We start from the raw sequence: 14,170 nt of genomic DNA on the forward strand, positions 1-14,170 counted from the left end.
TTCTCAGATGTTTAAGAGGAAAACCATCTGAAACAAAATCTTTTAATTGTTTATTTGCAAAAAGCATATGTATTCCAACTTTAAAATTGTGAATTTACTTTTGGATAGCCTCTGGTTAACTGTATTTTTTTTTAATTGTTTTTTTTTTGGCTGAGGAAGATTCGCCCAGAGCTAGCATCTGTTGCCAGTCTTCCTCTTTTTTTTCTTTTTATGTGAGCTGCTGTCACAGTTTAGCCACTGACAGACGAGTGGTTTAGGTCCATGCCCAGGAACCCACCTGGGCCGCCAAAGCAGAGTGCTCCAAGCTTAACCACTAGTCTACTGGGCTGGCCCTAATTAACTGTATTTTTGAGTTTATTTCTGTTGCTGTATAATTAGGTATACCCTTTTAGGTATAATTAGGCATCAAAATATTCTTGAAGGAATTTTAAGTAAAAAGCTGGGATCTGTATCCAGGTGTGGTTGGTACTTATCACCAAAACAAATAACTCAACTGAATATTGGATAGATAAATAGATGGATGAGTGGGTGGATAGATGGATAGATGGGTGGATGGATGGATGGATGGAGAGAGGTATCTTAGGCATCTCTGTATCCTAGATAGCAGCAACTTTATCACAGGTTATTCTTCTGCCTGGAAGCTGGTATGTTTCTTTAGATATCAATTGTAAGATGCATTCAAATTTCAAATATGTTAATATGTGAGAAATTATGTAACTTAGAATAGTGAACATACCGTATCTGAATTAATTTTATAAGACTTTTAATGTGGACAAAAGAATTAGGAGTCCGTGATGGAAAATTTATTATTTATATTTTCCTTTTAGATTGTTCAGTTTATTGTTACATTGGTTCAGAATAACCAACTTGTGAGTTTAAAACGTAAAAGGTAAGTATTTATAATAAAACATTTTGACTTATACATAGGCAACCAAACATTTTAGTATTTAACCATGAATGGCCTACATTTGCTGACTGTATGCCTGTTGTCTCAGATGAACAATCCTTGTTAAATTATACTCTCAACATTTCAAGAGTGGTGTTATTTCCTACTGTTGTCATCCTGCTGATGTTTTTGAGGCATAAGAATAGCCTAAATGGTCACTTTACAGATACACACACGGTTAATAAAGAATTCATTTTCATTCACATTAGCAATTTAATACAGCATTAGAAGACCTGAGTGAGGGAAACTCCTAAAAAGAGGCCTTACATTGAAAAAAAACATTAAAATTTTTTTACTTGATCGATCTTATGTTTAAACTACTCATAAGGGTCTTTAAAAGCCTGTGTTTTAGCCTTGGGTTGTGATACCTATAAATGTCAGTAACTACCATTTTCACAACTAAAACATAAGTGCGGTGGACAAAGAATAGTTGTCAGCAGAAAAAGATTATCTTGTAAGGCTAAGATTTTAGCAAAGCTTGGTTGTGCTCGTAGCTTATGCTGTGGCCTTAACTCTACTTCCACTAACTAGTTCTTATGATATTACCTATTTATTTTTTACTATGTAAGTACAGTTTATAACGAGTTAATATAGTTCAGTCAGCAATGAAGTATATCTGGAGAGAGTAGTTTATGTGTATTATACAAAAATAGTACAGAAGAATGGAGAAATAAAAGTCCTAGACACGTTCATCCCCTAGTTTCTATTCCTCAGATATAATTATTTTTGAGTTCCTTATCTATCATTACTGAAATTTTGTATTCGTTATTTAAGTGTGTGTGTGAGTGTTGCGGGTAAATTATTAGAAGCAGTTTAAAGTCCTCTGTTTGCTTTGCTGAACTTCGTGAATATCTTCTGATTTTCAGGCCTCTACTTCTAAACTCTAATGGAGCCCAAAAGAAGAATCTATTTCAGCACATAGTCAAAGAACCAGCTGATAATCACCATCATAAAGTAATTTTTTAGTTAAATTCTATTTTGTTGTCTCAAACTAAATTTTATTACAGCAATATTTCATGCATTCAAAGTTTAGTGAATAATAATCTGTGTGCTCATTCTCCAGCTTTATTAAATCATGACATTTTTTATTATTTGTTTTAGATTATGTTAAGAAATAAACCATTACAAATATAGTTCTCTTAGTTCCCAAGTTCATTTTTCTCCCCCTCCGCCCCCCCCGTCTCCTCTCTTACCTAGAGATAATCATTATCTTTAATTAGCATTTATCATTCCCATGGCCGTTTTATGTGTGTGAATCCATGAAGAGTATTTGTTATTATTTTGCATATGTCTAAACTTCATATAAGTGATATCATTTTGTACATTTCATTTTGCATTGTGGCTTTTTTCACTTGGTCTTGTTTTAGAGATTTGTTAAACAGACATTTAGTTCATCTTAATCAGCTACTGTATGACATTAATTGAGCATTACAATAATGTCATTATGCATTCATCCATTGGTTATTTTAAGGTTTCCAACTTTTATTGTAAATGTGCACAGAGTAGACTGTTTTTCACTGTAGCAATTTCAAAACATATTTTTGTTTACCTTCATTTTTGTCACAGGCTCTGGATAATTTGTCAAACTTAGACCCAATGGCAAATTAGTCCAGTATTATTTTACTATCTGATTATCATTATTACTTTCAAATCTTAAATTCTAAATCTAGTCATGCATTTACTTAATGATGAGGATACGTTCTGAGAAATGTTTCGTTAGGCTGTTTCGTCTTTGTGCGAACATCATAGAGTGTACTTACACAAACCTAGATGGTATAGCCTACTATGCACCTAGGCTATATAATACTAATCTTATGGGATCACCATTGTATATGTGATCCATCATTTACCAAAACCTTATTATGTGGGGCATGACTGTACTGCTTTACATTTATTATTAAAGTATTGAGATTTTTGTTCTCAGGAAAATCAGAGTTAACCTAACATCTGGTTCCTCTTCCTATCACTTTCTGAATAATCAGGCATGCCTGTTTTATTTTTAGGATTAAAGACTCAATGTAAATGGATGAAGATTTTTTAATTTAACTGCATTTATATATTTTTAAGTACTGTACATCTTTTGCCTCTGTATTATCTAGTGTTGATATTTATAGATTGTTGCATTATAATAATGACTGTAGTTTGCTGTAGAGAATTGAATGCTTTTTTATTAATGTATCTATGGTCTGAATATATCTGTAGCTGAATAAAAAAAAAACCCATTGCCGAAAAACCAGGCTGACATTTAACTGTGGAATAGTTGAGTTTTTTTTTCTATTTATAAAACCATTTAATGAGTAAGAATAAAACATGTCAAACAGAGTAGCTTGAGATGAAATAACCCCCATCCCCACATTGGCCATCTTGTTATGCTTGAAATTTCTGGTGAAGTTCTAAGTTGTTTTTACCTTTTGGATATAAGAAATAGTTTAAAATCTAAAGATCTTTCCATAGGAACATTCTGAGGCATGTTGTCTTCAAGATCCCTTACAGTAAAAGAAACAGTTAAGTAGAATGCAGATAATAAAATTCATATCTCTGTGAATTGGTACTACTAATACCAATTACTGTATAAGTCCTCAAAGCGCAGAGAACATATCTGTTTTGCTTACTATTGTATTCCCAACATTTAGTAACTAGTAGATGGCATTTTTTTAAATGGTATGTTGTTTGGTAGTCAATATAATTTCAATTTTTTGATGTATTTTCTCCCTGATTTTTTAGGTTCCACACAGTAGGACTGAAGGTTTAAAGCCAAGGGAGCGAATTTCAGATGACATCATTATTTATGACGTTACTGATGATAATGCAGATGAAGAGACTATCCCAGTTATTCCAGAAACTAATGAGGACATTATAGCGGATCCCTCCAAGTAAGGAGATCGTAAAATAAAATTTATGAAAATATTAATTACTTTTCTTATTTAAGAGCCAAATTCAAAAGCACTTTCTTCTTTCATAAACTAGTGTCTAACTTGCTTTTGGATTATTAAACTGAAAAAATAATCCAAATTATTCAACCAAATACCTCCCTTCCCCCAGCAGAAAGACTCCCAACAAAAAAAGTAGTGAAAGTTAATCCTGATTTTTAAATTTTGGAGTTAATTGATTCTTTTTGGTCTTGTATGAAGTATCAGTATTTATGATTAAGCTACTCACTCAAGAAATTTAAGCCTTTTGATAGGTAATTTGGGGAGAGAGTTCCCGTGGAGAATGAATGGATAGAATGAATTTATTGAATTGGTCTGAAAAATGTAATTGGTTGTATTTCATATTGCTGATCTAGCTGTAGCCAGTACCCTGATATTGTCATTGTTGAAGATGACAATGAAGATGAGTATGCACCTGTCATTCAGAGTGGAGATCAGAATGAACCAGCCAGAGAATCCCTAAGTTCAGGCAGTGCTGGCACCAGCCCTCTCATGTCTAGTGCTGTCCAACTAAATGGCTCGTCTAGTCTGACCACAGAAGATCCCGTGACTATGATGGATTCCATTTTAAATGATAACATCAATCTTTTGGGAAAGTGAGTGCTTATCTGAATGTTGTCTAAATTTGTTTGCTTTCTTTTTTTTTTGTTTTTTGGGGAAGATTAGCCCTGAGCTAACATCTGCTGCCAGTCTTGCTCTTTTTCTCTGAGGAAGACTGGCCCTGAGCTAACATCCATGCTCATCTTCCTCTGTTTTATATGTGGGATGCCTGCCGTAGCATGGCCTGATAAGCGGTGCATAGGTCAGCACCCGGGATCTGAACTGGCGAACCCTGGGCCACCTAAGCGGAACGTGCAAACTTAACCGCTGCACCGCCTGGCCGGTCCCTGCTTTCTTTGTTTACTTCACATACTCTCTTTCTCTTTGAGTGGTCTTCCTTTCAGATTATGAACCCACGTAGTCTACCTTTCTCTGTTATGGTCAGGGTTGAGCTCTTCAAATGGTATTTTGAGAAGGATTTAACCATCCCAAGAGCAGTCTTGTGATTTTCTGGGCAATTCCTTAAATTTCTTTAATGAAATACTTGTTTTGAATGTCTGTAAAGTGTGTGTCATTGTGTGTATTTGTGTTTTTATCAGGACTATGGAAAACGTAGTCTCTGTTAAGGAACTTATTTTATAGCATAAGAAAACCAGAAATTAGTAGCAATAACCAATAATCAGAGGTTAAATATTTTATAACTTATAGTATTAGAGGAAAAAGACAAATAAGATTTTGTTGCAGAACATTTTTTCTGTAAATACTAAAGATTTTTGTAAAGGCTTTGAGTTCTCAGTTAACCAAATTTTCAAGAGTCTCAAACATTAAATAGGATTCTTAAGTTTAAGAATTGGTAAGGATTCAGCAGTTGCTAGGAATATTTTGCCTAGCTAGATTGCATTGTGATTTTAAACATAAAAACCTAATATTTGATTTTTTTAAATCTTTTTTCCTTAGGGTTGAACTGTTGGATTATCTTGACAGTATTGATTGCAGTTTGGAGGACTTTCAAGCCATGCTGTCAGGAAGGCAGTTTAGCATAGACCCAGATCTCCTGGTTGATGTAGGTACTTTGAGTAATTGCTGTATTGGCAATTTGTGTATTTACATATAATATTTATAAATCAATACATCATTTTCTTGTATTCTAAACTGTTACTGCGTTTTATTTTTTTTTAATGAATGGTTTTGTTTATCAGAAAGAATGAACAGATGGGTTCAGGTCAGTGAAGGAAGGTGATCTCTACCCATCTCTGAGTAGCAGTTCAGTTAATCCCCCGTAACAACATATCAGCTCTGTGCAACAGTACTATTAAATCCAGGTCTTGCCTGGACTTGTTGCTGTGTCAGGTTTTGCTCTAGAATAAATCATCACTGAATAGAAATTGATGGGAGTTAGTAACAGAAGAAACTTAGCCAGGAAACAGCATAGAGACACTTCTTAATACTTTGGGAATTAATGTTTTCCACTCAGATGTGTTATATTATTATATTTGTTATGCTTTTTAAATTTTTGTGTCCTGAAACCTAAAGTTCCCCTGCTCTAATCCCCACCACCTCCTGTATGAACTTAACTCCAATGTCGTCTGGACTGTGAATCCTTATCTACCATTTCTGGCACTAACCACCTTTCTCACTCTCTTCCCTCTTATTCCTGCCACTCCTCCCTCTCTTACCTAAAGCTTCTGGTGTGGTCTCTCCCATCCACTTGAATCTTGTTTTCTCCTCTGTTTCCGTTTTCTGTTATGAATATGTTTCTCTCTCTATCCTGAAAAATTTTGTTGCTCTTTTTTCTGTATTTCTTGCCTTAAAGTGCAGCTTCGCTCACATCAAAATATTCTGTAGTCTTGCCCTTTTAAGAGCTTCTTAAGGGGCTAAAAGGAATTAGTACTTTCCTATGCTTCAATCTTACTCTTCAGTCTTATTAATTTAACTCCCTACCCTTCTGCTTCTCATCAGTCTTGTCATTGTCACATGACTTTATCATCTTTTCCTTTTCGCAAATCATCAGTGTCTCATAGGATGGATTTCAGCTTCTTTGAAGATTTTCTTTCCATGTTGACCTATGTTACCATCTAAGTGAATTCAACATCCATGTTAATGAGCTGCTTCAGCTTGTTAACAGTAGCTTGACAGTCCTCTTGATTCTTTCAGTCTTTGTCCCCACTCTGAATCCAGGGACTTTGTAGAATCTCTCTCCCTTAGATCACTAAGAAGGAAATAAAATCCCATAGTTCTGACCCTCTACAAATCCTCGCAGTCCTCAACTAGATCATTTTAATTCAACTTTGAAACATTTATCACTCGTTTGTCCTCAAGACCTCACCCAGCCAGCTCTGCCCTATTCACAAAGTATAATTCTCCATGTCCTGGTCCTCTCAGAAGCTGTGGAATCTCAATATTTGTTACCTCTTTTTTTACTCTAAACTTCTTTTGAAACCCTGTAATGTCTTATTTATTCTAAGCCTGTGCTGCCTATGCCGTCTTGGTTTATCCATCCACAGTAAGTAGGCTGCATTTTTTTTTCCCCGCAAATCAAGCCACTGGGCTAGTGCAAGAAGGTTTTGAATCAGACAGATTTGGGTTCTGTTTTTGGCACATGTTCCTTACTAGCTATGTTACTAACTTTGGGAAAGTTAACCTCTCTTGCCCAGTTTCCCCATCTATTACATGTGGCTTACACCTAATGTGAAGGGTTATTGTGAGGATTATAAATAATTAACACTATTATTATTAACAATATTGATTTTCCACAACAGAACTTTTTCTGTGGAAGTTAGAGGCCCTGGACTTCTTCGTTCTCTTCCTGTCTCGCTAATCATTCTCTGTTGTTTTCAAGAGCTTTTCTTTTTCCTGCTGTCTTCTACTTGTGGATATTTCTCAAGGTACCCAGTCTTTTATCCTCTTTTATTTTTTCTACCTCTCTTCTTTTTCTTTTCTTCCTCTGTGAAGGGATTTGGCTTGTAGGAGTGCTCTTAGATGTGTAACTCCAGCTCTTAATATTTTTTAAAATAAACTTTGCTGGAATTCTAATTCCATGCTTTTGGGTTATCAGTTAGATCTTGCCTTAGATTATTTGTGTTTAACACCTAACTTTTCTTAATTCTCTAAACTACCTACCCTTTTTAGCTTTCTTATTTTCTATAGTGACATCAGACTTCTCTTTACTCACCCAGGAAGTAATCACGGATTCATCTTTGTCTTCTTATTTTTGCCTCATCATTCACTAAGTCCTGTGTATTTTCCAAAATAGCATTCACAAGCCATCCCTACTTTGTGTTTCCACTGGTGCCTCTCTCATTCAAGATCTTCATTATTTCATCCTTGAATTATGCTGTATTGTCATAAATAAAAAGTCTGCCGATAGGCTGCCTTGTTCTCTGAGATGGCAAAGATGGTACGGACATAAATACGTATGCTGAGGAGCTATGGGTTCTCTCTGCAGAGTTCAGTATTGAGTGACCCAGTGTGGAGTCAGCAGGAGGGGGCCTGGCTTTAGAATTCAACCAACTGTGTTAGCTTCTCATATGTGGTCTACTTTTTTCTACTGAACACCATGTGTCTCCTGGGAATACAAGAAGGTATCCCTGAGTCAATGGGTAGGGAGAGTGGGGCATAAAAGGAGTGAGGAGCTTACACTGCTGGCCCTCCTCAGATGCCTCTCTCAGTAGAGACAAAATCTGCTCAGGCCTCTGAGGTAGTGACAAGCTGAACTGGCAGAAATTGGCAGTCGTGTATTCTTATCAGCTCTTAAGGAACTGAGTCTCTTCATCTTCATGGATTAGTAAGTGGTATGAAAGGGGGAAAAGTTAATGAAAGAAAAGGAAGAGCTGAGGATATTTATAGGGTTACCATGAATGTGGAATCTACCCGTAACTTCTCTGCATTTCATTTCATCCTGTGAACCATTTGGTGTGCTCGTTCTAAAATGCTTTACTCGCTATATTTCATTGCTCAGGCCATTCCCAAGGCTCTTATTGCTGACAGAATGTGGTCTTGTCCACTGACTGGCCTTGCTCAACTTTTTGAACCTTATGTATACTACTTATACTATTCAACTCAGAACTTTTATGTTATTTGGACTGGTTGTCATCTATTTCTAGAATTTACCCCACAACCATTCCTCCTCCTTTCTTGTTGCTAATGCTGTAACAATGCATTCTTCTTTCCATCCTCTCTATTATCCAGTGACTGATGCATTTTGCATAACTTCATCAAGACTTTTTGTTTCATCCTGTGTGTGTGTGTGTATGTCTGTTTGCCTCTGTGATTCCCTTCTTTTTCATTTCTCTTACCCCTTTGTTCTTTTGATTCCTACTATCCATTATTATTTTAATACTGGATTGTATCCGATCATATGTTGCTATTTGATGTTTTTCTTATCTTGTCTTTTAGATTGTAAGCTCTTGGAGAGCAGGCATAGTGTCTTCATCTTGTAGTCTTCATGATGTCGGTTATTTCTTAGATGCTCAGTAAATCCCTGTGGAATGAATGATTTTGAAGCTTATGACAAACAAAAGTTATGTCTGTAAGCTGGCTGGACTGAGGAGTGCAGTAAGCAGTGGTCTTAGCATTTACAACTTCTTTTGGTAGGTGAGGTGAAAAGAACCAACAAGGAGGTACGCTGTTGGTTCACGGGGTAATTTAGGAGCCACTATCGTAGAGCAGATTCTGTAAATTTACCATGTGATTCTCAGGTAGTCAGTGAAGGCTTTAGTGTCAGGGCAAGGAACTCAACTCTGGGTGCCACTTAAAGTGAAAGGCGTTTAGGGAGAGAAAAATAAAGGGAATGAAGGAGAGGAGGGGAGGTGGGGAAAACCACCATTTGCCTCAAGTGATTTACCCCAGTGTTTTATAGAGAAATTCTTACAACATATAATGCATGGGCTAGCTTGCTCTGCTTTTGTTTGTTTTTCTTTCTGCTTTCCTCTTCCAAACTTGTTTTACTGTATGGAAACTTCCTGGTGTAGGAGCTACATCTCTTCACCCAACATGGCTGTATAAAAATTTTGAGCACACAGTTAATTCTTTTTAAATATTCTTAAAACTTATTATTTTTCTTGTTTGGTCTTTCAGCTTTTCACTAGTTCTGTGCAGATGAATCCCACAGATTACATCAATAATACAAAAGTAAGTTTTAACTCATGTTGCTCAGGACCCATAGCTCTAAGAATCTGAAAAAAGTCTTAGTAAGTAGTAAGCAATATCATTCCCACTTAAAAAAGCATTTTATATTCTTACCTAATATGTGTGATCGAGATAGTAAAATTCTAGATGAAAAATTAGCCTTTGGTTTTGGGGTTAATCATTGCCCAATTCTGCTGGCACTTGTTCAGTTAACTCCCAGTATGAAATCAGCCGTCAAAGTGGTGGCAGAGAACCTGACCAAACTTGACTTGTTGAAGTATATCACGGGAATAAATTATTAAATTATGATTTCTTCATGTTTTATGTGCTTAATTTTACATTCTTATTTCTTCTATAAACAGCTTCTCAGCATTTTTTATTGAAGGTTTACTGGTACCCATATTCTTAAGTAAGTTCCTTCATTTTATTAGCATACAGTAAAAGCCTTAGGGATTTGTACTGGTTGTAGGTAAGGCAAATTGAAACACTGAGGTATGGATTTTGGACTTTTTTTTGAGTAATGGTTTTTGTTATTTTCTTAAATGTATAGGGAACTCCAGTTGCAATTAGGAAGTGTTGACAAGAAATTATTTACAACTAGTTTTTAATGAGTAATAAGGACAATTTGAAGTTGTTAGAGAAGTTTAGAAGTTCTGTTATGTTGTACAACTTATTGTCTTGAATAGGTATGTACTCCTGTTTATCTTGTATTTATATCAAATTGTGTGGTAATCCCTGTTTTCATTGAATATGAAGGTAAATCAAGTCCTCTGAAGTTTGGGTAAATTCTGGATTAGCAGAATCAAAATTTTATTTTGATTCTTTATAGTCTAAAAATGAATACATCAAATAAATATGAGTGATTAGAGTGAAGGGGAGGAATTTTCTGACTGTTGTTGTGTGTGAGGATAACCTGATGAGATTTTCTGCATTTTCAGAGTTACAGCCTGGGTAACTTAGAGTTGACAGAATTTGTGAATTTTTGAACTAGGAAGTTGATTATACATTGAGTATTTGGATGATTTATAGCAAGGGTTGGCGTACTGTAAAGGCCACTTAGTAAATATGTTCGGTTTTGCGGGCCGTATGTTCTCTGTCACAGCTACTCAGCTCTGCAGTTGTAGTGCAAAAGCAGCTGTAGACAATACATAAAAGAATGAGGATGGCTGTGCTCCAATAAAACTTTATTTATAAAAACAGGCAGTATGCTGAATTTGGCATGTGAACCATAGTTGGCCTAGATTTATATTATAAGATTCTATGGACCACTTCAACGCTGTTTCAGTAAATATGATATTACTGAACGTTAGATCTTAAGTTGAATGAACCCGTATCATGCATTCACTTAGTGAATGTGCTGCAGTGTTTATTTATTGCTAGACATTTAGTCATTCTTTATTCTTGGATCATCCTCCTTATTCCAAAAACTAATAGCTTAAACACAGTTTTGAGAAATAGTAGTTAAACAGCAAATTGTCTATTGCTCTACAATACATTAGAAAAATTAGTGATTTTTCATTATAGTTCTAGAATCTAGATTAATGTTTTCCAATAATGGGCTCATCAGCTGTCGTTGCCTAGGCTCGTGACAGGTATTATATGACATGGATTACAACACTCTTTTCTAATAGATCGAGATGTCTTAGACTCTTCAGAACAGCAATCTGAGTGACCACTACTAATGTTTAAGAATTTGCATGGGAGGTGAAACCCATTTGTCATCCTGGTTCTCATGTTTAAGAATAACAACAATGGCATCGTTGGAAAATACCTATTTTAGGAAGTATAAAAATAAGGATGATATTATTGCATTAATGTTTATTGTGAATGCTAAATGAGAAACACTTTTATGTAAGTTTTCAGAAAGGTTTAAGTAGTTTTTATTATATCTTGGGGCCATTATCTCAGAACCCTGGAAACTTGTACTGCTTCGTTTTATGATGAGTATCAGAGGAATTGTAGGAATTAGTATTTCTGTTACACCACATATATACTTAATCAGCATGCAGATATCTGGGACTTACAGCCACTCGGGAAAAATTGTGAACCTCTGCACCTCAGTTTGAATATCTTTGAAAAGAGCACTGAAGAACTTAACAGCATTAATGATTTAATCCCCTTATGATCAGATGGAAGGACAGAAGACAGTGGTTGAAAGAAGCAATTTAAATGACAGAAAAGAACTTAAAGAGCCACAAAAAGAAAATGAAGAAACACCACTTCAACTCTGAGGCTTCCAAATATAGGGATAGTTGTAAGGATGTCATCCTGTCATCCTGAGCTGTTCTAAATATGTTCACTTCTGCTAATTATTCTGTTTGTGAGTGAAGAGAAATGTGTAATACATTTTTAATCAAAACTGTTTAAAATGAGTTTGTTTAAAGAATTATCTCTTAATTAGCAGTTTGAAACCAGCCATCTTTGATTCATTCCCATCTTTTACCCCTGACAAATTCTGTCTGTTCTGCTGTTGAAATGCTCCTCCTTTTCATGCTTGTTATCCTAGTTCAGGTTCTTTGTTTCATCCACTTGATGACAGCAAAAGTTTTCTTAACCAGTCTTGTTACTTCTACTCAATTCTCTCTCTCTCTCTAATCCATCTTTCCTGATGCTCCCCCTTCCCATATGTTTCAAATAATATACCAATATTCATATACTGTACCAGTTTTTTTTATTTTTTGCTGTTTGTCAAGGACGTATAAAATATGAAACAAATATTTTTATATTATTTTTTCTCTTTTAGTCTGAGAATAAAGGATTAGAAACTACCAAAAACAGTGTAGTTCAGCCAGTTTCAGAAGATGGAAGAAAATCTAAACCTAAAACAGGTTGGTATTAATGTAGTATTAGTTTCTATAGATTTTTTAAATCGAGTCCTACATAGAAACTAATGAGAGCCAAAGAAAGTCTTGCCGTAGTTAACCATTGAGCACAGAACGTACTGGTCTCAGTTCTGTGCATAAAGTATCAAGATTCCAGCAAATAGAGAAAATTGAATTGGAGAGGTAATAGAGGAAGTTTGTCATATTGATGTCATTCGAGGTTTTTTCCTATTTAACTTTAGAAGAACTGAAAGAAGCCTCATTTCTTAATTGTTAAATAAAGACTTTTCTGGCTTGTACGTTTTTAAATTTTTTGACACAAAGTATCATATTTCTTGTTTGGCTCTATAAGGGTGTAGTGTTTGCATGCACATCTCTGTTTCCATTTTTCCACCTGTGGCTTGAACTCCTTATAAGCTGATGATAAAAGAATTTTTCTAATCTTTATTCTAGATAAGCAGCTTATCCAGTACACTGCCTTTCCACTTCTTGCATTCCTCGATGGGAACCCTGCTTCTGCTGTTGAACAGGGGAGTACAGCATCATCGGAAGTTACCTCCTCTGTAGATAAACCCATAGAAGTTGATGAGCTTCTGGACAGCAGCCTGGACCCAGAACCAACTCAGAGTAAGCTTGTTCGCCTGGAGCCATTGACTGAGGCCGAAGCTAGTGAAGCCACACTGTTTTATTTATGTGAACTTGCTCCGGCGCCTCTGGATAGTGATATGCCACTTTTAGATAGCTAAATCCCCAGGAAGTGGACTCTACATGTATATATTCATCAAAATGATGAACTATTTATTTTAAAGTATCATTTGGTACTTTTTTTTGTAAATTGCTTTGTTTTGTTTAATCAGATACTGTGGAATCAAAAGCACCTTTTGCTTTTCTCACTAACCACGCACTCTTGCAAAGCTTTCAGATGTTACTCAGCTACATAGGTACACAAGATTTAATGCACATTATTGGCATATCTTTAAGTTGGATTCAATTGGCCATTTTTCTCCAATCGTAGTAAATTGGATTGTTTTTTACATTACATTTGTGCCCATTAACCCCAGTTAAACTTTTGTTTGTTTTACTTGTTTGATGCTGTTTGTTTGCATTGAGTGTAAGTCACTAGAACTAATGGTAGAACTAAAACTTTCTCTGTTCCAGTTACTTTTATTACATATTTTTCACTTGGCTTATTTTTAAAACTGAGAACATAAAGTGCCTGTATCTTGTAAAACTTCATTTGTCTCTTGGTTCAGAGTTCATTCATGTTCAACAGGAAAGGCAAAGTATACTTGAGTGCTTACTGTCTTGATATGGTTCCAGCTCCACATACACAGAACTAGAAGGGGATGGGATATTGTCAGCCCCATCCACCTCGTTGGGCTAGTTTTAAGTAAAAGTTTTCTGGTTTGTTTGTGTTTTTTGAACCATACTATTTAGTAAAATAAATATAATGAATGTTGCATAGTAGTGTCTGTTTTGTGTCTTCTTTGGAGGTGACACTTATATGTAACAGTTTTTCCTTTTCATGGGAAGTAGATGGACTTAAACTGTAAACTGTGTCTGTTGTCCATTATCCTTAATATGAATCACACCAAGATCTTTGTGCCTCATCTCAAAAGATAGACTGTGTATTTCTACAAGGAAGGAATATAATGTCTCTAAATTTAATGTGTTTTAAAAGTTCTTTATTTAAAAGTGATACTGGCTTGCTATGTTTCTAATAAAGAACTGAGAGAAGTACGCCTCTCATTGTCCCGGTGAGGTAAGAACATTATCACTGGATGCCACCAAGGGTCTACAGTTTT

General features: G+C 35.4%; 1 protein-coding gene across 2 annotated transcripts in view; it reads left to right on the forward strand.

Annotated features, from left to right (window-relative positions):
• The window catches only part of HSF2 (heat shock transcription factor 2), a 33,066-nt gene extending 19,237 nt beyond the window's left edge, over positions 1 to 13,829 (forward strand). The window contains exons 6-13 of one of the 2 annotated variants that reach the window (XM_023651000.2): positions 828 to 889; positions 1,813 to 1,900; positions 3,671 to 3,819; positions 4,233 to 4,472; positions 5,374 to 5,479; positions 9,493 to 9,546; positions 12,287 to 12,371; positions 12,819 to 13,829. In XM_023651000.2, the coding sequence (XP_023506768.1) occupies positions 828 to 889; positions 1,813 to 1,900; positions 3,671 to 3,819; positions 4,233 to 4,472; positions 5,374 to 5,479; positions 9,493 to 9,546; positions 12,287 to 12,371; positions 12,819 to 13,111 (1,077 nt within the window). In that variant the 3' untranslated portion in view covers positions 13,112 to 13,829. The remainder of the gene's footprint in view (positions 1 to 827; positions 890 to 1,812; positions 1,901 to 3,670; positions 3,820 to 4,232; positions 4,473 to 5,373; positions 5,480 to 9,492; positions 9,547 to 12,286; positions 12,372 to 12,818) is intronic. The other variant, XM_023651001.2, reaches the window with a different exon arrangement.
• Positions 13,830 to 14,170: the final 341 nt, after the last annotated feature.

The sequence above is a fragment of the Equus caballus genome, chromosome 10, assembly GCF_041296265.1.
Source record: "Equus caballus isolate H_3958 breed thoroughbred chromosome 10, TB-T2T, whole genome shotgun sequence".
NCBI lineage: Eukaryota > Metazoa > Chordata > Mammalia > Perissodactyla > Equidae > Equus > Equus caballus.